This window comes from Rutilus rutilus (assembly GCF_951802725.1).
Source record: "Rutilus rutilus genome assembly, chromosome: 22".
Lineage (NCBI taxonomy): Eukaryota > Metazoa > Chordata > Actinopteri > Cypriniformes > Leuciscidae > Rutilus > Rutilus rutilus.
The window spans coordinates 26,861,348-26,883,071 of NC_140227.1; the positions used below are offsets into that span (position 1 = coordinate 26,861,348).

The 21,724-nt window shown below is 37.3% G+C and overlaps 1 protein-coding gene across 1 annotated transcript in view; it reads left to right on the forward strand.

Annotated features, from left to right (window-relative positions):
* The window catches only part of tex264b (testis expressed 264, ER-phagy receptor b), a 45,767-nt gene extending 24,437 nt beyond the window's left edge, over window positions 1-21,330 (forward strand). The window contains 2 exon segments of the mRNA XM_084395325.1: window positions 8,939-9,107; window positions 20,667-21,330. Coding sequence (XP_084251451.1) covers window positions 8,939-9,107; window positions 20,667-20,950 — 453 coding nt within the window. The 3' untranslated portion in view covers window positions 20,951-21,330.
* The last annotated feature ends 394 nt before the right edge of the window (window positions 21,331-21,724 follow it).

Consider the following 21,724-nt stretch of genomic DNA (forward strand, 5'->3'; position numbering starts at 1 on the left):
CATTATTTATTGGCTTTAAGATATCAGCCAAATCTTCTTATCGGACCGATAACGATAACATTAAAACGAACATATATCGGGTGATACCGATATGGTGTCCGATATATTGTGCATCCCTAATTCCTAATTGTAAAGCAATCAGAGAGTCTGGCCACTCTCCATTGACAAGCGTTAACTTCCTTGAAGGCGGGTACTCTGTTGAAGTTTAAAACTATTGAATCTGCCATAACCAGTCGCTAACGTTTGGTCGTAACGTAACCCTACCCTACAACTCAAACTAGCGCACGACCTCAACGTCATTCGTTCTTAGCCACTCCCTCTGTTCGCTGATTGGACCTGTAAAAATTTGCCCGGAGAAAGCCCACGAATATACCGCAAACGGAGTACTGAAGGAAAAGGAAAATTGAGCGGAAGTACGTAGGAGGGTGGAGCCAGGCTAGATGCAACGTGCAGAACAAGCAAAAAATCTAAGCCTTATTTGGGTCTAGAATATCATAGATGGGTGGAGTCTTTTGACTTGACTTTTGACCACCCAGAACACTAGTAGCCACTTAGAAATGCACTAAACACTATTTAGAACAGCATAGAAACTGCACTTTCCTGGCAACCACCAACAAAACATTGCATTGTCTTCTAAAAATGTAGAATCTAGTTAATCTGTTAAACTGTAGCATATACTAATGTTTCTCCAAATAAATTTATTTTCTACCTGTTTTGTCAAAATAATGATACATTTGTAGCAGAAAACCTTTAGCGTGTTTTTTTTCTTCTTTTTTTTTTCTACAAGTGTCAAGATAAGAGAGTCCAAGACCTTTGAACATATTTTTAGAGACTGGCAGATAATGGTGATGGTTGTCTACCACTGGTAAAAACACACTTGCTGTCTGTCCCCCGTATTTACAGTGACGTCTGACAGTTGTCCACCCCATAATCCTGTAGATTACTGTCATTAAAGGAGGAGGACAAGAGCAGGTGTCGAAAGAGAAGAGTTCCACTGGAGAGCAGAAGTCTATTGTGGAATATTAGGATATGATGTGTCTGGAGAAACTGAGTACTGGTTTAGACTGTGAGGTTTGTGTGTGCACAGAATGTGGATCCACTGAGATGGTACATCTTAGTTTTTAAATAATTTTAAGGGTGTTTCAGGGCAGGGCATTTTTAGGTCAGCAGCTAAAAAGTTATAGGGTTGCATGAGAAATTTATAAATTCTTACTTAAATTGAAACACAAAGTCCACACTAGAGGCTTAGTAACTACTAGCTAGTTTGTAAATAACTCTGAACTTTATTCAGCTGTGCCATTTGTTCTTCAGGCAGAACTTAGCTAGGTAACTAGGCTGTAAGCTCTCTGTAAAGTAATGCATAGTCACATAATATCCTATGACGTTCGTTTACCCTCAATGATCCAATAGCAGCCTTCAAATACTTGAGCAAAAGTTGTTCAAATACTGTGATTTTCAGTTTATCCTTCATTCCAACTTCTTTTACCTCACGTAACTAATGGTAAAAATAAGTTTCCATTAAAATCAGTAATACTTAATCATGAATAACATAATAGGTATTTTTATATGTATATAACAATCAGAAACTTTATTTGAAAATGTTTTCTCTCTTAAAATGTAAGCTGTGTGTATCATTGTAATATGTCTAAATAATTGAAGTCTGTCGGGTAAAACAAGAGCTTATTGATGCAGTTCAGTCAGTCTACTATTTTATTCCAACCGTTACTCCTGATCGAAAGCTTCCGTAAATATTTAGTTTATGCATAGAGTTGCGCTTCAACTAAGTTTAATGGTGCAACGCAAGATTATTTAGTAGTGTGTTACTTAGTGCCTATTTATGTCAAAACTAGGCTAAGTTGTAATTTATGCAACCGGCCCCAGGTTGCTTTTAAAACTCTGTCACTGTTTAAAGGGATAGTTTAAAGTTTAAAGCGATAGTCCACCCAAAAAGTGAAAATTCTGTCATTAATACTCACCCTCATGTTTTTCCAAACCCGTAAGACTTTCGTTCATTTTCAGAACTTTTTTGAAGAAATATGAGACCTTTCTGTCCCTCCATTGACAAGAGACATGATCGCCTTATTTGATGAACAGATTCAATTTAGGCTTTTATTCACATATAATCATTCATCAGCGCACATCAGTTGTGGTAAACGGAAGCTCAAGCAGGTTTGCTTGATGTGCGAGAACCAATGAGGTTCGTTCTCGTGTTACGCAACACATTTAAACTTCTGCAAGAACCAATGAGGTTCATTCTTGTGTAACGCAGCACGTTTGAGCTTCAGCAAGAACCAATGAGGTTCATTCTTGTGTAACACAACACGTTTGAACTTCCTCAAGAACCAATGAGATTCATTCTTGTGTAACGCAGCACGTTTGAGCTTCAGCAAGAACCAATGAGGTTCATTCTCATGTTACCAATACGTTTGACCTTTCTCAAGAACCAATGAGATTCATTCTTGTGTAACGCTGGACGTTTGAGCTTCAGCAAGAACCAATGAGGTTCATTCTCGTGTTACGCAACACGTTTGACCTTTCTCAAGAACCAATGAGATTCATTCTTGTGTAACGCTGGACGTTTGAGCTTCAGCAAGAACCAATGAGGTTCATTCTCGTGTTACGCAACACGTTTGACCTTTCTCAAGAACCAATGAGATTCAATCTTGTGTAACGCAGCACGTTTGAGCTTCAGCAAGAACCAATGAGGTTCGTTCTTGTGTTACACAACACGTTTGAACTTCCTCAAGAACCAATGAGGTTCATTCTTGTGTAACGCAGCACGTTTGAGCTTCAGCAAGAACCAATGAGGTTCATTCTCATGTTACCAATACGTTTGACCTTTTTCAAGAACCAATGAGATTCATTCTTGTGTAACGCTGGACGTTTGAGCTTCAGCAAGAACCAATGAGGTTCATTCTCGTGTTACGCAACACGTTTGACCTTTCTCAAGAACCAATGAGATTCAATCTTGTGTAACGCAGCACGTTTGAGCTTCAGCAAGAACCAATGAGGTTCATTCTCGTGTTACGCAGCACGTTTGAGCTTCCTCAAGAACCAATGAGGTTCATTCTTGTGTTACATAACACGTTTGAGCTTCAGCAAGAACCAGTGAGGTTCATTCTCGTGTTACGCTGGACGTTTGACCTTTCTCAAGAACCAATGAGATTCATTCTGTGTAACGCAGCACGTTTGAGCTTCAGCAAGAACCAATGAGGTTCATTCTCGTGTTACGCAACACGTTTGAGCTTCAGCAAGAACCAATGAGAATTTTCATTTTTGGGTGAGCTATCCCTTTAAGCCTTATCAAGCACCACCAATAACTGTATATCTCTGAAAGATTTCTTTCTGATTGATCTTTGACATTTTTACTTAAGATGATATCACCACTGGGAATCTCCTTCACAGAGGAAAGGTATTAGTTCTGCAAAGCAGTTTAGACATGATTAGGCTATTCATCTCAAACGACAACAAATCCATGAAGTATGGAAGATCAGAGGATCACCTATCTACATAATTGATTTTAATAACAAAGACATGAACTGTTCCAGAATCAGCACTTCAGAAATGTGCTGACCTTTTTCATAGATGTGTGGTTTGGTGCCGTTCTTCGTACATTCATCTCACTTTCAGCCCACAATGAATGCACCGCGGTTGCCCAAGACAAAGCGTTGCATTGAATGTGTGTGTGAAATGCTAGTGACATCAAAATGGTTTAGAAACAGTACATTTGTACATTGGGCCATGATGTGGTCTTTAGTTCTAAATTTATCCAAAACACTTTTGTTTATTTTTCTGAAAGCATACTGTGTATTTTTGGAAAGGGTTTTCCTTTCCAAACTGACGTTCCATCAGATGTTTATCCCCAGGCAAGGAACTTACCAAAGAAAAGAAAACACTCATCCGTTCTCACATGAAAACCTGTGGCGTGTGAGAGGAATAAAGCTATATAAATACATCAATAATGTTTTATTTCTCACAGACATTCTCTGTTGGTGGTAGCCAGATTGACCTTCTGTTTCCTTTTTTACTTAATGTTTGTGTTTGAGAGAGATTTTGGTATCTTTTTGTTATCAGTGTTTGTTCCCTTGTAAGAAATAAAAAATAATTAAGGATATATACATATATATATAAAACATCACGACAATTTTTAATAACTGGTTCTAACATACCCTGTACACACTATCGATGTTTCTTTTGCAGAAGAAAAACAACACCTTTCGAAATGCAGGGCCAGTTTGAATTGCAATGGAGGGACGTCCCAGACAATCTTAAAGCTACTCAATCACCAAGCCAAATATTTGATGGGCTTCTCCAGCAGTCACCGCAGGGGCCTTTTCTCCTTGTCACTCATGTCTTTTTCGTAAATAGCAGGGAGTCTCTCTCCGCGCCTTATCTTTATTCTCTCCTGAGATATGCCATCCCTGGAGACACTGAAGATAGTGGGGATATTTTATGGCAGTGGTCCATCACTATAAAAGAGTCTTTCTCCTTGAAGGAGAAATATGGCATTTTGTTATTTAGTTAATAATCTTTTTTTCTTTCTTTTTTTGCTGCAGAGTAAATGTGTGATCTGTGAAGAAATGGTAATCTGGTCACACAATCAAGTTCGTCAAGAGAAAACATTTATTGCTGTGAGGTTCCTCTTTTTAGCTCAAGAGACTAATTGACACTACCATTCAAAATTTAAAAAGAAATTGTTACTTTTCTACAGCAACGATGCAGTCAGTTGATCAAAAGTGACAGTAAAGACATTTATAATGTTAAAAAAGATTTAATTGGAATTTAATGGAAGTATTTGATGAGAAATGTGTAGGTCTTTTTGAGATCTTTGACTTTTGATTGCAGATGTTGGTAACGACATTTGAGATTACTAGGTTCTGTTTCTCAGAAAAACAACCGGATTTAATCTCCATTCAATCTCTTTGCTTTCTATGGGGAAGCAGTGGAGATATTAAAGAGATCTCATTTGATAATGTCCTTCTTCAGGACTGAATCCGTCATATGCATCATGTCTCTTTCGGTGTGTAACAAAGTACTATCATTTGACACATTTTCTTTAGGAAATTGCCTATTACTCCATCCAGATCAGTATTTCTGTGATTCTTTGAATGAATGAAAGCCTGGAAACAGATCTCAGAGCACTCACCGAGTTCAAGGTCCTTTTCATAGTGTAGAAAGGCAATCCATGCCTATCATACCCTCTGCTACTGTTGAGAAGAAGAAAAGCGGAAGGCATTTCCATGCCCTGTTTTTCTCTCTCTATTTCTGTGAGTCTAGCGAGACTGAATCTATATGAGGGAACATTAATTAAAAGGATATACAGAGAAGAAGAGCAGTGTGAGATAGAACCTTTCCTCTTGAATTTGGATGAGAAATTTTGACAGCTTTTCATCTTCGTCTCTGGCTTACCCAGCCATCCCTCTTCTTTTCCTCTCCATCTGTTTTCTTTTCTTCTTAGAGTTTGCAATGGAGCCTTTTTGCTTCTCTATTTTTTCCTACAATCTCCCGTGTCATTAATTTGATCTACATTGTTTTTATACATGGATATCCCATATCTCACCTTGAAATGTCAGTCAACACAGATAAAAAAAAAAGAAAAAAAGAATGACTTAGTAGTTATATGGCCTACTTTTATGATCATTTAATGACTCTTTTATGCTGGTTTTATTTTTTTATTTTTTGTCATTTTGGAGCTTGACAGACTCAGTTCTCATTCACTTGAGGCATACTGAAAAGAGTTACTATTCTTTCAAATATTAGCCTAATATTGTGTTAAAATCTACCTTTTGTGCTCCGCAAAAGAAAGAAAATGATATGGTTTGGAATGAGGTGATTAAAATAATGACTTTTTGGGATGAACTATTCCTTTTAATCACATTTGCTTTGTACTACAGCACTGAAGTAGGGTTGACGCGGCAATAGAGCTCAGCAGTAGGTTTCCGATAGTAAAACTGCCATTCATTTTTCATTCATTCATTCATTTATTTTATTTATTAAGCACTTTTACACAACCGACCATTGAACAAAGTGCTGTACAATATCAAAAAACAATATCAAAAACACATAAAGACTATGCATAAACACACAACACTAAAACCACAGTTAAAAACAGCGAAATAAACCCCTCAGTTTTAATAGCCTTCACAAACAGCTACTATACCCCATTAAATGCTAATGCGAGGAGGTATTCCTTAAGCTTGTGTTTAAAAACACTTAGTGTGGGTGCCAATCTGAGAGAAAGGGGTAGATCATTCCTCAAGTTCTCCAAAGTGTAATATATATAAGTTCAGATTTTGATAAAAGTATTCAACGGAATGAAAGAGCTACTAATGCCATAAAGAGCTGTGAGGTAAACCTTTTTTAAGTACACAATCTTAAACCTTTGTCTTTTCCACAGTTTTATAGATTTAGGTTGATTGGTTTGGCTCAACTACTTCTTGAGGAGTTTTGGGAAACTCTTTGGAGAAAAATATGAAATACAAACCCAGACCTCTATGAAAGGGGATGATAAGTCTGTAGGTCTGCATTAGTAGTAGGTAAATGTAAAATATTGGAAAAATAGCTGATTCTTTGAGGGAAAGAGTATTGATTTATATGATGATGGTGGATATGAAACTTCTTGCCCTTCAGCTTTATTTTGATTGCAGAGTGTCACATGAGACTGTGAGCTGGTTAATTATCTAGAATCAATAGTTCAGCCATAAACCAATTAGAAAATTCCACTAGGGAGACCAAGACAATACACTTATGGATTATGCATCAGCATTTTAAGTTCCACTAAACAGACTTTTAAAAAAAGCCAAAACTTCTAATAATGATAAATTAGCTGACCTTTTTTTTTTTGTTAAGTGTAGATCCTTGCACAAACAATCGGCCCAGTTTTGTTACCTAAGAGTTTGAATCAATAACTCAACAGAATTTTTTTTTAAACTTGCTCATCTGTGCATTTTCCTTTTTCAGGTCTTGAGGGACTGGATCTCAAACAGTATGGCATGGATACATTGTTTATAATATTGGGATATTAATAGCGTTACGTAATCCCCCAGCTTCTAGTCCCTTCTGTCTCATGTCCCTGTTTACGGCTCCAGTCCTCCAGCTCTGTTCGTGGCAGCACACGTCAATCATCTGTCAGATGTAGAATAGCGCCGTTTCAAGGTTCAGATCAGGCCTTTTGCCTTTTCAGACTTTGAATTTCTTTGAGATTTAAATTGTAGGAGCAGAATGTATGCTAATGCTAAAGGCAAGGCAATGAGGAGTTATTCGGGTAAAAATGAATATGTTTTTATATTTGTATAATTTTAAAAGAGAATTTTGGTCATAATATAGACTTAAATCTATCAGAATTAAATTAGACATAACAGCCTGACTGTCATACAGGTGTTGAAAGCCTTTGTCTGTGAGAAACAGATGGTGGGCGAACAGTGACGTCCCTGATGTCCCAGACTCTTTGAGTACATGTAGACAACTAAACATACATCCTTTAATGTCAGCTGCTAATTTTGCTTCAGTCTCTTTTTGGAGGGGAGCAGTTGTTTGACTTTTGTTTGTGATTTCTAAAAACTAATTTATCTAAATATAATCCCTGTCCAACCTGGTGATCAATCATCTGTATATTTTTGCACTTCAAACCATTTCTGATTTACATATTCAACACTTCACTTTAAAATATTCATCAGCTTAATGAATATTGATGTAACATTTGACTACTGTTAACTACACCCTGCCTGAAGGGAAAGCAACACATGCTGGCTACAGTTTGGACACATCAGCAATTGGTTTCTTAAGGGTTTGGAAATAATACAATTATCAAATTGATGCATTTAGGATGCCTTCGACAAATGTATTTTACATGCATGCTTTTAGATGCTGATATCCACTATGTAGGGTGAATTCAGGTTCATTGGGATACTTTTTGGCATTGAAATGAGTGTGGAAAAAGTGTCCCAATCAACCTGAATTCACCCTACGTACTCAGCATCCCACAGTGAGGGGAGGGGGGAGGGAGGAGGGGGGGGGGGGGGGTGTTCCTGGTTTAAAAATGCCTGTTTCAATTAGTATGATTTAGTGCTTGTAAGATTTTAATGAAAATATCACAAGATAGATTTGTCTCAATAGGAGGTTTAACAACTCTTTTGGGGGCTCCTTAAATGTGATTGAAATGAAGCAAGCTTTGCTAGCTTTGATGAGAAGTGTGTTTGTGTGTGTTCAGGATGAGTGTTAAAATCAGTGAGTAATAAGGGTGAAAACTGAGAATAGGAAGGAGGAAGAGTGGGTGGATACAGCGCTTTAATCTTAGTGTCTGTGGATGACCTGCTCTTAGCTTTTCAACTTTTCATTTTATTTGCACTCTCTCTCTCTCTCTCTCTCTCTCACTCTCTCTCCCAATCTTTCTCTTGACTTTCGATAATATACAACTAGCCAGCCATTATCACACAATAAATCCCAGCATAAACTGAAATAAATGATTAAATGCACGTTAACTGTTAATTAGAGTTCAAATTATTATGAATGGATGGATAGAAGGATTTTTTTTTTTTTAATGATTTATTCCTGTAATGGCGACGCTGATTTTTCAGCATCATTACAATTTTCACCAGTCTTCAGTGTCACATGATCCTTCAGAAATCATTCTAATATGCTAATTAATTCCATGCTAATGATTCATATTTTTGTGTAAACCATGATATACAATAGGAAAGTTCAAAAGAACAGCATTTATTTAACATAGAAGTCTTTAGTGCATTATAAATGTCTTTACTGTCACTTTTGAAGGTTATCTGTGCTGAATAAAAGTATTTATTTCTTAAACATAAAAAAAATTCAGCTTGGAAAAGTGCTTGGATCATTCTCTTTTGGAGTTTTTTTTATATGTGGCTGGATTGAAAGAACGTTTTATTCCAAAAAAAATCGTTTATCTTTCTGTCTGTGTGTCTCTTAGGAAAGGAAATTATGTGCGCATCCATTTCTAGAGATCTACCGAGGCGCGATGATCCACTATATGAGTCCGCTGGCTCGGCAGGGGGATTTCTATGTTCCTGAAGTTAGAGAGGCCCAAAGACGGTTACTGGGAAAAGAGTCCGAAGAGGACAGGAGGACGGACATCACAGGTATACTAATTATGGCGTTCCTATTGATGCTTTCTTATCTGAAGTAACTCTCAGTACACCAATTAAAGGAATAAAAGTTTAGCAAAGGCATTCTTTTGATTATCTACATACTTATTTTGGCTAAGAACTGCCCATTTAGACAGGAAGAGACATGTAAGCTACCAAACATAGTTTATTTGGTTTGACAATGACGTAAGTAGAGACTTTTTGGCTCCCATTTAAGATTTTTAACCCTCCCACTGTTTATTGAGCACTAATAGTAGATATACTCAATTTAACAAGTTCACATTTAGTGTGCCCAGTGTATTTCAATGGTTGACATTTCACATGAAAGTGTTTTAATAGGCATTAACTACCACCTGATGGAGTTTTGATGTGGTTGTGTCATATTGGCTGAACTCACCTACACCTGCTCTAGTGATAATGAGACACAATCTGTGTGTGTGTGAATGGCGTATTGCCCTGGTCACCCTGGTCAGACCAAAGCCCAGAGGTACCGCCGAGCAAATATGAAACACAGGTGAGCTGTTTGTGAGGGGTGTGTTGTCCACACCAGCTGTCCTGTCCCAGTGATGCCTGTTACACCTGTTAGTCTGTTACCTTGAAACAAACACATAATGATAACTATAATATATGATAGAGGAAGAAGATTAAAGCAGAGAAGATGGAAGATGAAAGGACAAATATGAAGCCTGCTGGTTTATTGGGTCTAAATGTGCTGCTAAATTTAATATGTTTTACAGCATGTCTCATTCCTACTGTCCTGTTCAAGTGCACGTTTGATCTTCCAGCTATTGGCTTATAACTTTAGAATCTAACACGAGATCGTCTGAATCAGAAAACGTTGAAAATGCTCAATAAATGTATTTATCAGAAATAAATATTGCTAAATATATTGGCAACACTTTACAATGAGGTTCATTTTATTAACATTAGTAAAATACATTAGTTAACAAGAAGTAACAATGAACAATAGTTCTACATTATTTATTCATCTTAATTCATGTTAATCTCAACATTAACTAATCCATTTTTAAGATCAAAAGTTGTATCTGTCAACATTAGGTGTACTAGCATGAACATTTTTATTAACTTGCATTAATAAAGGTTGGGTCTAAGGTGTTTTGGGGGTCCTTGAGATGTTCTGACATGCCCTGACATTTGTGCTTTTTTCAGTTGCTTATAAACATATTAATGGCAAAGGTGTAATTACACTCTATTTAGCACAAACAGGGCTACCATAATATGTGAACAACATGTATGTACATGTTTGTATTTTTGAGAGAATAGTGTTTATGCATGGTTATTGAAAAAACAAAAAATTAAAGTGTCTGAAATAAGGCCACAAAACACATACTAAATATGTGTCCACAAGACTTTTGACTAATGGATGTTGTCGCCTAGAGTTTTTTTCTTCAAAATGGTCTGAAAATCATCCTGCCTAATCATTCACATAAAACAATACATTGATTTAAATTTTGTAAAACACTTTTTGTTTGGAAAGCCAATATGCGTGGGGGCGTGATTCACACCTGAGAAGACAATGACCCGCATAATGAGCTGCATAATGAGCCTTTCATTCAGGTGTCACTAAGCCACAAGAAAGAATGTGAGGACTTATTTTGTATGCATGCAAATTGCATAATATCCAAAGTAAACATTTCTAGTAACTATGCAGTTAATTCTCATACAGTATTTTCAGAAAGTTTTGGAATATATCCTCTCCCCAAATGTGTGACTAATAAAAAGCAATAAATAATTTAATGAGAAGGCTTATATTGACCTATTAATTCATCAACTAACCATTCAGAAATGTCCTGTTGCTTCTACATGTTGTCACTTCTTCTTGAGTCTCTCCATCATTGTCTGAATTCGATCTGGCTAAAAGTTTTTGAAATGTTCAGTGCATGTCTGTGTGAGTGCAAGCTGTTGTAGCTCCGCCCCCTGTGCTGGGAGCAACAGCTCATTTGCATTTAAAGGAACAGTGGTATTCTCCGTGGTATTGCGGTTGCGGCACAGTCAGCGATGAAACGCCAGAAACCACAACAGGTGACTTTAATGTCCTCATGGATGAAAAGAACGAAAGGAGATTCAATAAATTAGCTCAGGTCAGAATAATCATATTTTCTGTCTACACCTGTTGATGATAGCCTTACGTTGACTGAGCTAACGTTAACATACACTGCTGCTTGGTAACTTCAGACTGTTAGCTAAATATTTAATGTAGAACATTCTGTGTAGCCTCCTGAAGAAAAACATTTTGTAGGCCTACCATGAATATGAGTCCACTTAAAACCGCAGCATTTTCTGTCAGCAATGTATGACAAGTAGTGTGTAACAGTCATGTTATCATTATCATTTTAGTTTTGCTCTCATGGACTTTTAGTTTGCATTCTTCAGTTCCCGTTTTCCCATGTCTCAGTTTCCCGCCATCATCAGTTACCATGGACATCCATCTCACCAGCTGTAATCATCATGTTCGTTAGCTCTGTGTATTTAGTTCCTCATTGTTCTCTGTTTCCTGTCGGTTCTCGTTAACGCACTAGCTAAGTTTGGTTATGTATGTGTTCTGCTATTAAAGCCTGTTTATTCTTATTTCGTCTTCATCGTGTTCCTGTTGAAAGCCACGCTGAGCCATAGCGTGTCAACATTGATTAATTGAGTGATGATTGACCATTATTGAAGACACCTGATGTTAACAAGCAGAATCACAAAAGAAGAAAAGCACAATTTTTTGTGTATAATATTGGGTGACCATATTTTAGTGTACAGAAAAGAGGACGGGGGCATCTAACCCCACCCCAAATCCTAACCCCTCCCCCACAACTAATCCTAAACCTAAACCTACCAATACTAGGGGGGTAATAGTTTGGTGGGGGTCGAAATTCGGCACAACACCGGTTTCATATGTTTTCTGTGCAAAGGCAAGCGGCAGTCAATTTAAAGTACACGCTTAATGGTCCCATAAAAAACAGTGAAAACCGGACATTTTCATGAATTTATAACCCCCGGTCACACGGTCCAGGGACAGTACGTAAAAAGTGGACATGTCCGGGCAAAAGAGGACGTTTGGTCACCCTAGTATAATAATAATAATAATAATGTGTTAATAAAAACATTTGAATGTACCCTAAAATATCTAAAATTATCTAAAATGACTCAGTTTGGGTTTTTGCTGTGTATATATAAATGAAGTGTGATCATGACGCATCTGTCAATGCAACTCTTCTGGAAGTTGTGGTTTCACAAGCACAAACTTAGTAGCCTAATAAAAGCTTCATGGTGCACGCACGCACAGCAAGTGATCTTGGCCTGAATGTGACCTCCGCTGGCACTGCTGGCCTTCTCTCAGGCAGTTATGGCCCTTGTCTGGCCCTTGTCTTTAATAAATGTTAAAATATACTGTACATTGTTAGTTCATGTTAGTTAATGCATTAACTAATGTTAAAAAATGAAACATTATAAGTGTTACTGATATTTTCATTATTGGCTTATAATAAAAGCAACATAAATAAAATACTGGTTCTATAAGTGTTTTAGGAATAAGTTAGTGATAGTTCATCCAAAAAAAATAATAATTGTCATCAGTTTGTCTTTCTTTTTTCCTCATTCTGTGGAAGTCAAAGAGGTCCAATGTGATTTTTGACCCCATTTACTTTCATTGTTTGGACAAAAACAGTATATAGCAATTCAGTCATTCTTTTTTTTTTTTTTGTCTTCCGCAATAGAATGAAAATAAAATTTCATGATGACTGTATTTGTAATATTTACATGTATGCATTTGGCAGACGTTTTTATCAAAATAACTTGCATGGCATTCAATTTTTTGCAATTCATGCTTTTCCTGGGTTTCAAACCCATGACCCTGGCATGTTTTAATGGCAAAAGTTTTGTAATCCTTTAGTGATTGTCGAACACAATTTAATAAATTCAAGGCGCACATTTTCATTACGCGAAGCACTTTGTCTTTTACCATAAGCGAGTCTCTTTTGAACATCGCTAATTGAATGTGTGTGTGCCACTCAAACCAGCGACAGATAAAGGAGCAAACAATCATCAGACTGTACTTTGCTGTTTGGTGATCATTCAGCATCAAACCATGATAACAGTATGAATATACAGTATGCAGGTTTTAAAGCTTTTTAGGTTTCTTCTCATCATGTAAGCGCATTTTATCACTTTGAGTAAACCAATGAAAAAAAAAACAGAAAATAAGAATTTTTACAGAGGACTGGAGTATATAATGTAATGCTGTATGAATAATTTATGTTAAATATTAGGGGTGCAACGATACCCTCATGTCACGATTTGATACATATCACGATACTGAACTCCCGATACGATATTATGGCGATTCTCCTAGACATATGGTAAAAGGTTAACAAAATGTTTACTGTTGATTTAAAATGATAAATTTGATATTAAATCGTGGGTGTAAATGAATAGGCTTGGACTTAGTGCAATGCACACCATAGTAAACCATAATAAAAAATATTCATGATTCTGAAGCTGAAAATACACAATTATTTTAGATGAATTTGCTTGCACTCTGTCACTGACTAGATATATTTAAAATAATGTAGGCCACTTTTCACTTTTGACATTTGGCATTATCAGGACCCACAAATATTGTATTATATTCAACATTAGTAGTTTAATGACACTAAAACTTGAATTTTTTTCTCACAGTAATTTTCTATTTTAGATTAACTATACACACATTGTCACTATCCACGATACATATTGTTGCATTTTTGTATTGCGATTATATTGTGACACGATATATTGTTACACCCCTATTCAAAAATCTACAGAGAGGTTTTGGAAATTTGAGTCAGGAAAAGTATGGAATTTTGAAATGGAAAATGTGTATGAACCCTGGCATTTACACTTGTATATCTGTCAGTTTTTTCTGACTAAATGTCTTCCTAGTAGCAAAATAAATATGTCCTCATGATTTATTAGTGCACACAACAGTATTTAAAATTACTCTCTTTTTTTTTGTGAAATGGTTTCCAACTTTTAATGAGCAGAAGTCTGACAGCAGTGTGCCTGTAGTGACACAAAGTGCAGAGAACAGATGTGAACAGAAGAAAACAGATTTCCTAGTCCTTGATTTTGAAGTACTTCTGGTTGTCTCCGAGCAGATGTCTGCGCTGGGTTTTGAAATTGCCAGGGATGTTTCACTGCAGTTTGTAAAGTCAGAAATGACTGACCGTTTAATTATTAATATGCACTGTCATCTCTTTTTAAAGATTGAGTTAAATTGCAATGATTCAATAAAAAAATAACTTAATGTCATGTTTCAGCGATGTGTCAGCTACGCATTTTTAAGCAGATATCGCAAATGATGTTGTCAAGTGATGTTTTAGTTGTCATGCAGGAAGAAATCGCTGTGTTTTGCTGAAGTGAAGCTGACCTTGCAGCTCAGATTTAAGCTTTCAGCATCTGTTCCCTGGTGAAAGATGCTGTTCACGAAACGGCTGCAAAATGAGTTTTGTCAAAGAGGCATATTGCACTGAAATGTGCTTTAAATGGCAGGGGCTGTGAGGGTGAAGTGCCGTCACATATGGGAAACCAAGGGGAATTGTAACACCTTATGTTTCTTTAATTGCAAAATAGTGATCGGCAATGGCATACACTCACTAAGGTTCTCTCTTTGCTTGAGAAAAGACAAGCAAATTACAATTAAACGATTTTTATGTATACAAATTAGGTTTCATTAGGGCCCAAGCCCTGAAAGGGCGAAGGCCCTATTGTTTCCGTAAGGAATTTTTTTTTTTTTTTTTTTTCGTAATTTTTTTTTTTTTTTTTTGCCACTTTTGGGACTCTTGAAATTTTGCACACACGTCAGAACCTGCGGCCATCAGGGTCGGGTTGAAGCTGGTACCGGGGCGTGGCAGGGGGGCTCGACAGCGCCCCCTGGAATGGGGTCCGAAAACTTGGTCCATAAATCAAACACGCTTGCATGTAATAATATGAAACTCAGTACACATATAGATCTCATCGGGCATCTCAATGTGTGTATAGTTCATCTAAAATAGAAAATTACTGTGAGAAAAAAATTCAAGTTTTAGTGTCATTAAAGTTTTACAAAAGCCCAACAGGAAGTCGGTTATTATACGTTGTTTGGAAAACGCACACAATGGAATGTGAAATACTCCTCCTAGGGAATTCATTCGTTTTTGTCTATTCCATTTAATCTTTGTTTTTCAAGGTTTCAGTGGCTTTTGGGGCCCTTGACATGCTCAAAAACTCTTGAAACTTTGCAAACAGGTCAGAACCCGCGGCCATCAGAGCCGGGCTGAAACTGGTACCCGGGCGTGGCAACTTGAAAACTTGGTCCATATATCAAACACGCTTGCATGAATTAATATGAAACTTGGTACACATATAGATCTCATCAGGCCGAACAACTTCCGCACTCTAAGTTATTAGCTCCGCCCAACAGGAAGTCGGCTATTATGAGTTGTTTGAAAAACGCATGCTGTGGAATTTGATGTACTCCTCCTAGAGAATTCATCCACTCGACTCCAAACTCAGTCAGCATGAAGACAAGACATTGAGGATGCTAAATTGAGGACGGATTTTGGATATCTCAAACGTTTGGCCATGGCGAGGAAACGAATTTATGGCGAGAAAAGATAAAAACGAAGTGTTATAACTTCTGCGTACATTAACTGATCTTGATGAAACTTCAGCAGTGTGTTCGTGGTAAGAGGCCGATCACATGTATGTAACTATTGTGAGTCAAAGTTATAGCGCCACCAACTGGCAGCAGGAAGTGTGTCACTTTCTAAATGCTTTTGACAAAAGTGAAGGGGTTAATTTTATGTACAGTCACAAAAATCAGTACGTATATTGGTCTCATCGAGCCGGACAACTTTCTCATTTACAGTCATTAGCTCTGACCAACAGGAAGTCAGATATTTTGGTTTGAATGTGGATTTCTTTGCAAAATCAGCCTCTGTATTTTTACCCACTCCTCTTAAGTTGTTTATATATTTTTTTGTTACATTTATTATATATATATATACATATATATATATATATATATATATAAATATAGCTGCGAGCAGCGATGGAGGGTCCAAGCCAGTGACACCACCACCCCGGTGGCTTTAGTGTAACTAAAGGCACCAGGGTGGCGGTGCCACCGGCTTGGGCCCGCAATCGCTGCTCGCAGCTATATTTTCCAATTGTTCTTTGAATCCAAATTAATACCTATTTTATATACGTACACTCACCTAAAGGATTATTAGGAACACCATACTAATACTGTGTTTGTCCCCCTTTCACCTTCAGAACTGCCTTAATTCTACGTGGCATTGATTCAACAAGGTGCTGAAAGCATTCTTTAGAAATGTTGGCCCATATTGATAGGATAGCATCTTGCAGTTGATGGAGATTTGTGGGATGCACATCCAGGGCATGAAGCTCCCGTTCCACCACATCCCAAAGATGCTCTATTGGGTTGAGATCTGGTGACTGTGGGGGCCATTTTAGTACAGTGAACTCATTGTCATGTTCAAGAAACCAATTTGAAATGATTCGAGCTTTGTGACATGGTGCATTATCCTGCTGGAAGTAGCCATCAGAGGATGGGTACATGGTGGTCACAAAGGGATGGACATGGTCAGAAACAATGCTCAGGTAGGCCGTGGCATTTAAACGATGCCCAATTGGCACTAAGGGGCCTAAAGTGTGCCAAGAAAACATCCCCCACACCATTACACCACCACCACCAGCCTGCACAGTGGTAACAAGGCATGATGGATCCATGTTCTCATTCTGTTTACGCCAAATTCTGACTCTACCATCTGAATGTCTCAACAGAAATCGAGACTCATCAGACCAGGCAACATTTTCCAGTCTTCAACTGTCCAATTTTGGTGAGCTCGTGCAAATTGTAGCCTCTTTTTCCTATTTGTAGTGGAGATGAGTGGTACCCGGTGGGGTCTTCTGCTGTTGTAGCCCATCCGCCTCAAGGTTGTGCGTGTTGTGGCTTCACAAATGCTTTGCTGCATACCTCGGTTGTAACGAGTGGTTATTTCAGTCAAAGTTGCTCTTCTATCAGCTTGAATCAGTCGGCCCATTCTCCTCTGACCTCTAGCATCAACAAGGCATTTTCGCCCACAGGACTGCCGCATATTGGATGTTTTCCATTTTCACACCATTCTTTGTAAACCCTAGAAATGGTTGGGCGTGAAAATCCCAGTAACTGAGCAGATTGTGAAATACTCAGACTGGCCCGTCTGGGACCAACAACCATGCCACGCTCAAAATTGCTTAAATCACCTTTCTTTCCCATTCTGACATTCAGTTTGGAGTTCAGGAGATTGTCTTGACCAGGACCACACCCCTAAATGCATTGAAGCAACTGCCATGTGATTGGTTGATTAGATAATTGCATTAATGAGAAATTGAACAGGTGTTCCAAATAATCCTTTAGGTGAGTGTATATTGGTTGTCAGTTTACATGAATAACAGATTTTTAGCTCTGGTCTCTGTTGTAACACTAAATTGAAAGAACAGGCCTTTGAAAGATGTTTTTTAATAAAAAAAATTTGTTAACATTATTTCGTTAAAGGAAATAACTGAAAACTGTTCTTGACTTATCAGCTAATAAGTATAATTAAATAATAATAAATAATATTAAAAATTTCTAGTGTATGCTTTAAATGCATAGGCTATTACTCAGGCTGATTAAATGACATGAAAAATGGACACGTTTCATTTCCGACACCAATCACAGTAGACCAGTCACAGCAGTCTAGGCCGTTTGATCAGAGCAGAGTAGGCTCCCCGAAAGCCGGGGTTTCGAGAGACAGAAGCTCCGAACAAAGCATTTTCAGACTCTTTGAGAAATTAGGTGATGTGCAATATATCGTATGGGAAAATTTGTGGGTTTTTTGACCATGCATGTAAACCTAGAGAGACCTCTAAATCAAAATCAGGAACCTTTAAAATAGGGGCACTTTAAATTCAAGTGATTCTAAATGTCAATATTTTAGTACTATTACTGTTGGCACATATAAGTGTATAAATGCACAAACAAATACCAAAAGATGGCTTGTACATTTGCAGTAATTTGTGAGTTATTGAAGCAAAATGTATAAAATGTCACAGTTTTCCGGAGGCCTCCGCTACGCATGCTGATGCCATTTGAAGGACACTTTGTTCTCTCTCTCCAGCACTATCAGTCTCTTTCTTTATTCCTCTCTCTCTTTCACAGACTCAGTTCCCTGTCATCCCTCGCTATCCCCCCTTCATCTAGTCTGTCCGTCCCTATCAAAATGCCACATTGACAGGAAGAGCAGGAGGCAGATAAACAACACTTAGTGAACGGTCATCTAATAGACACACAAAACATCCCTTCATCTTAGAAGCACTGACATAAGCAGAAAAAAAGCTGAGACGCAGGCGGTCCTGACACGTTTGTCACTCCGACACACGGGGTCTCCTTCACACACAGCATGAGCGCGCACACACTTCTCGGTGAAACTCACCTCTCTCAATCTGTTAGTCTGTCTGTCCTCTCTCATACTGTCAGTTACTGTGTGTGTGTGTGTGTGTGTGTGTCTAAAACTCCTGATGCAGAAGATTAATTGAATCGAAGGTTAAGCTTTATCTCTCAAAAGGAAGGCAGACCATATCTGTAGCATATTGATTAATCGGCTGATGTTTCATATTTTTCCATTTATCCACGTTTGTTGGTATTGGGTTTTTAATTGTGCATGATCATTTCCCCAACTTTTTCAAAGGTACTTATATGCCGTATCCGAATATCCAAAGTGGACTATCGAAATAAAGAGTACACTGTAAAAAAAAAAATCCCGTTGTTTTTACGGAAAAAAACTGGCAGCTGTGGTTACCAGAACAATACTGTAAAAAACACATCAAACCGTAAACATACATGTAAATTTAACATTTTAAACATGTATATTTAACATTGGATTTCAGTATTATTAACATCATTGTTACACTGAAGTGAACAAGTTTGTTGAGTAAATTTAACATTTGAAACATGTGAATTCAACATTGGAATTCAGTGATATTTACATCACTGCTATGCAATAGAACAATAGAAATACATAATTTCTACATACAAATCTGGTTTTGTTAACATACTCTTCCTGTAAAATCTACAGCTATATTTGATCTAACTGTCAACACAAAAATCTTTTCAAATAAACAACTTTGCATTGTATTTTCATTTACAGGTTTTTTTTATGTTGTAATTTTACAACTTTTTGGTGTTAATTCTACGGTCATTTTTTACAGTGTAACTTTTATTTTTTATTTTTTATTCTCAAGAATAGTAAAGATCTTTTAATATCAGTCATTTATTTGGTTATTGGCCACGATGATCATAATGATCATCAGATTATTAGTATTTGCTTGAGTTTTAATATTTGCACATTCCTATGTTTCAAAGCACTTTTTCATGCAGGAATAAGAATAACAAATGGGTTATTTTAGTATTATTTAAATATGTATTCATTTATTTTTATATTTTCAATCTTCATTTTAATTTTATTGTGTGTTTTTTATTAGTTTTTTATATTTCTATGTAGCTTTGATATATATATATTTTTTTTTTTCTTTCAGAAAGTTCCAAAGGCAAACTTTCTAATTTTCATGTAATTTTTAAAGTAATATTTATATTTTATTTTGGTTTTATTATATTTAATGAAGTTAGTAGTTTTAGTTAACGGTAATAACACTGGTGTACTATTTAAAAATGCTTTAGTTGTAGGTATTTTATTTATTAGACAAAATAGTATAGAATTATTAGAATTTTATTATCAGCCAATAATTGTTATTAATCATAATAATTATCGGATTATCAGTATTGCCGTGATTTTTAGTATTGGTTCATCCAGTGCTTTTTCATGCAGGAGATAAAACATGAAAATCGAGATTTTATATTTGTAAAGAAAATATTGAGTGAGGCCACCATGTTGCTGTGTGGTTTAATATATTCAGGGTATTTTTTGCATCTTGTCATGCAGTTGCTAGGGTGTTCTGAATGGTTGGTAGGTGGTCAGATGAGTTCAGCCACATAAATGATACCACAAACGTATTGAGGCAAGTGCTATTACTTTTCTTAACAATGAGATATACAATTTACTCCTGGCAGATGATAAAAAAATAATGCATAGACGTGCATTGACTGAAGGATGCTGAGCTCTTCTGAAATGGTTCAGTAAAACAACCGCCTAGTAATTTATGCTAAAAACAACTAAAAGACAACATCTGTATAGCAGCTAGTTTATCTGCAAAGGTGTTTGTTCACACACTCCAATGCCAACACATGCAGTTCTCCAAACACTCCTCATCTCCTTTCCACAAGCACAGTCACAACTGCTAATTAGCAAGTAGCATCAGTGCAGAAACAACCTGAAATCGCTATTAAACAAGGAAACGAAGATGTTAAACAAGCTTTTGTATGCTAGCCGTACAATGCTTTCATTCGCTGAGGTGCTGCTTGCTTTCTGTGAGACTGTGGCGAAATGAATCACCTCTTGTGTTTGGTGTGTGCTTGTAAACACACAGGTGCTGATTCCCACAGCGAGTGCAGTTCTGTGAGCCGCCTGCCCCCCTCCGACAGCCGGGACACCTCACCTGCCCCGTCCACCACCAGGACGCACTCGCACGGAGACCGAGACCGACACTGGGACTTTGAGCGTGTGGAGAGAAGCGACACCTCCAGCGTTTCTTCCTTCGAGGAGCTGGATCTGGACTCGGACAGGTGTGAACACACACCTCCAGCCCTCACAGGAAGTGGCAAGAACAACCTGCAGGGCCAAGACAGAGAGATGATGGTTGAGGAAGAGTGAGAGAGCCAATGGAAAGAGGAATTGTGGGAAATGTGAATATAGTTGGCTTTAAAGGGATTGTTCACCCAAAGATGAAAATTCTGCCGTTGTTCTTGTAGTTTCAAAAGCCAGATTACTTTTTGTAGAATCTCTACGTACTCTTAACAGCTTTCAAACTCTATAAAGCACCGTAGAAGTGTCCATATGACTTGTTTCCAAGCAGTATTATTTATATACTATCATAGAATCATCTTAAAATCATTTTTAATTTGTGCATTTCTCTCTTAATTTTAGTTTCAAGTGTGTTATTTTGTAATCAAACATTTATTAAAAATTTTTAATAGTTTTAGTTAAAGGAGAACTCCGGTCAATTTTAACATTGAGCTCATTTTTTTGTACATTTGGAGTGCTGTCAGTACAGAGAACAACGACAAAAATCGGTGTTGCCTACACCGAGTTATCCTCGTTTTAAAATTTGCACCCTGTTGACTTCAATGGGGCAAGTTTTAAACCTGCTTTTAGCCTCTTAACATCCTTGATGTGTCATTACAAGTGCACAGGTCATGTGAGTGATTCCTTCTGAGTGAACGCGGGTGAATCTGACTGCAGTAGATGTGAAAGAAATATATAAAAAATGATGTTAATTCAGCCAGCGCACATACCTGTATTTACATCCTGTTTTCGGTCGAAGTCCACAGTAGTCGATTGTCGAGTTCATGCGCGTGATCATAGGTACTAAACCTATGCGCGTGAACTCGACAATCGACTACTGTGGACTTTGACCGAAAACAGGAT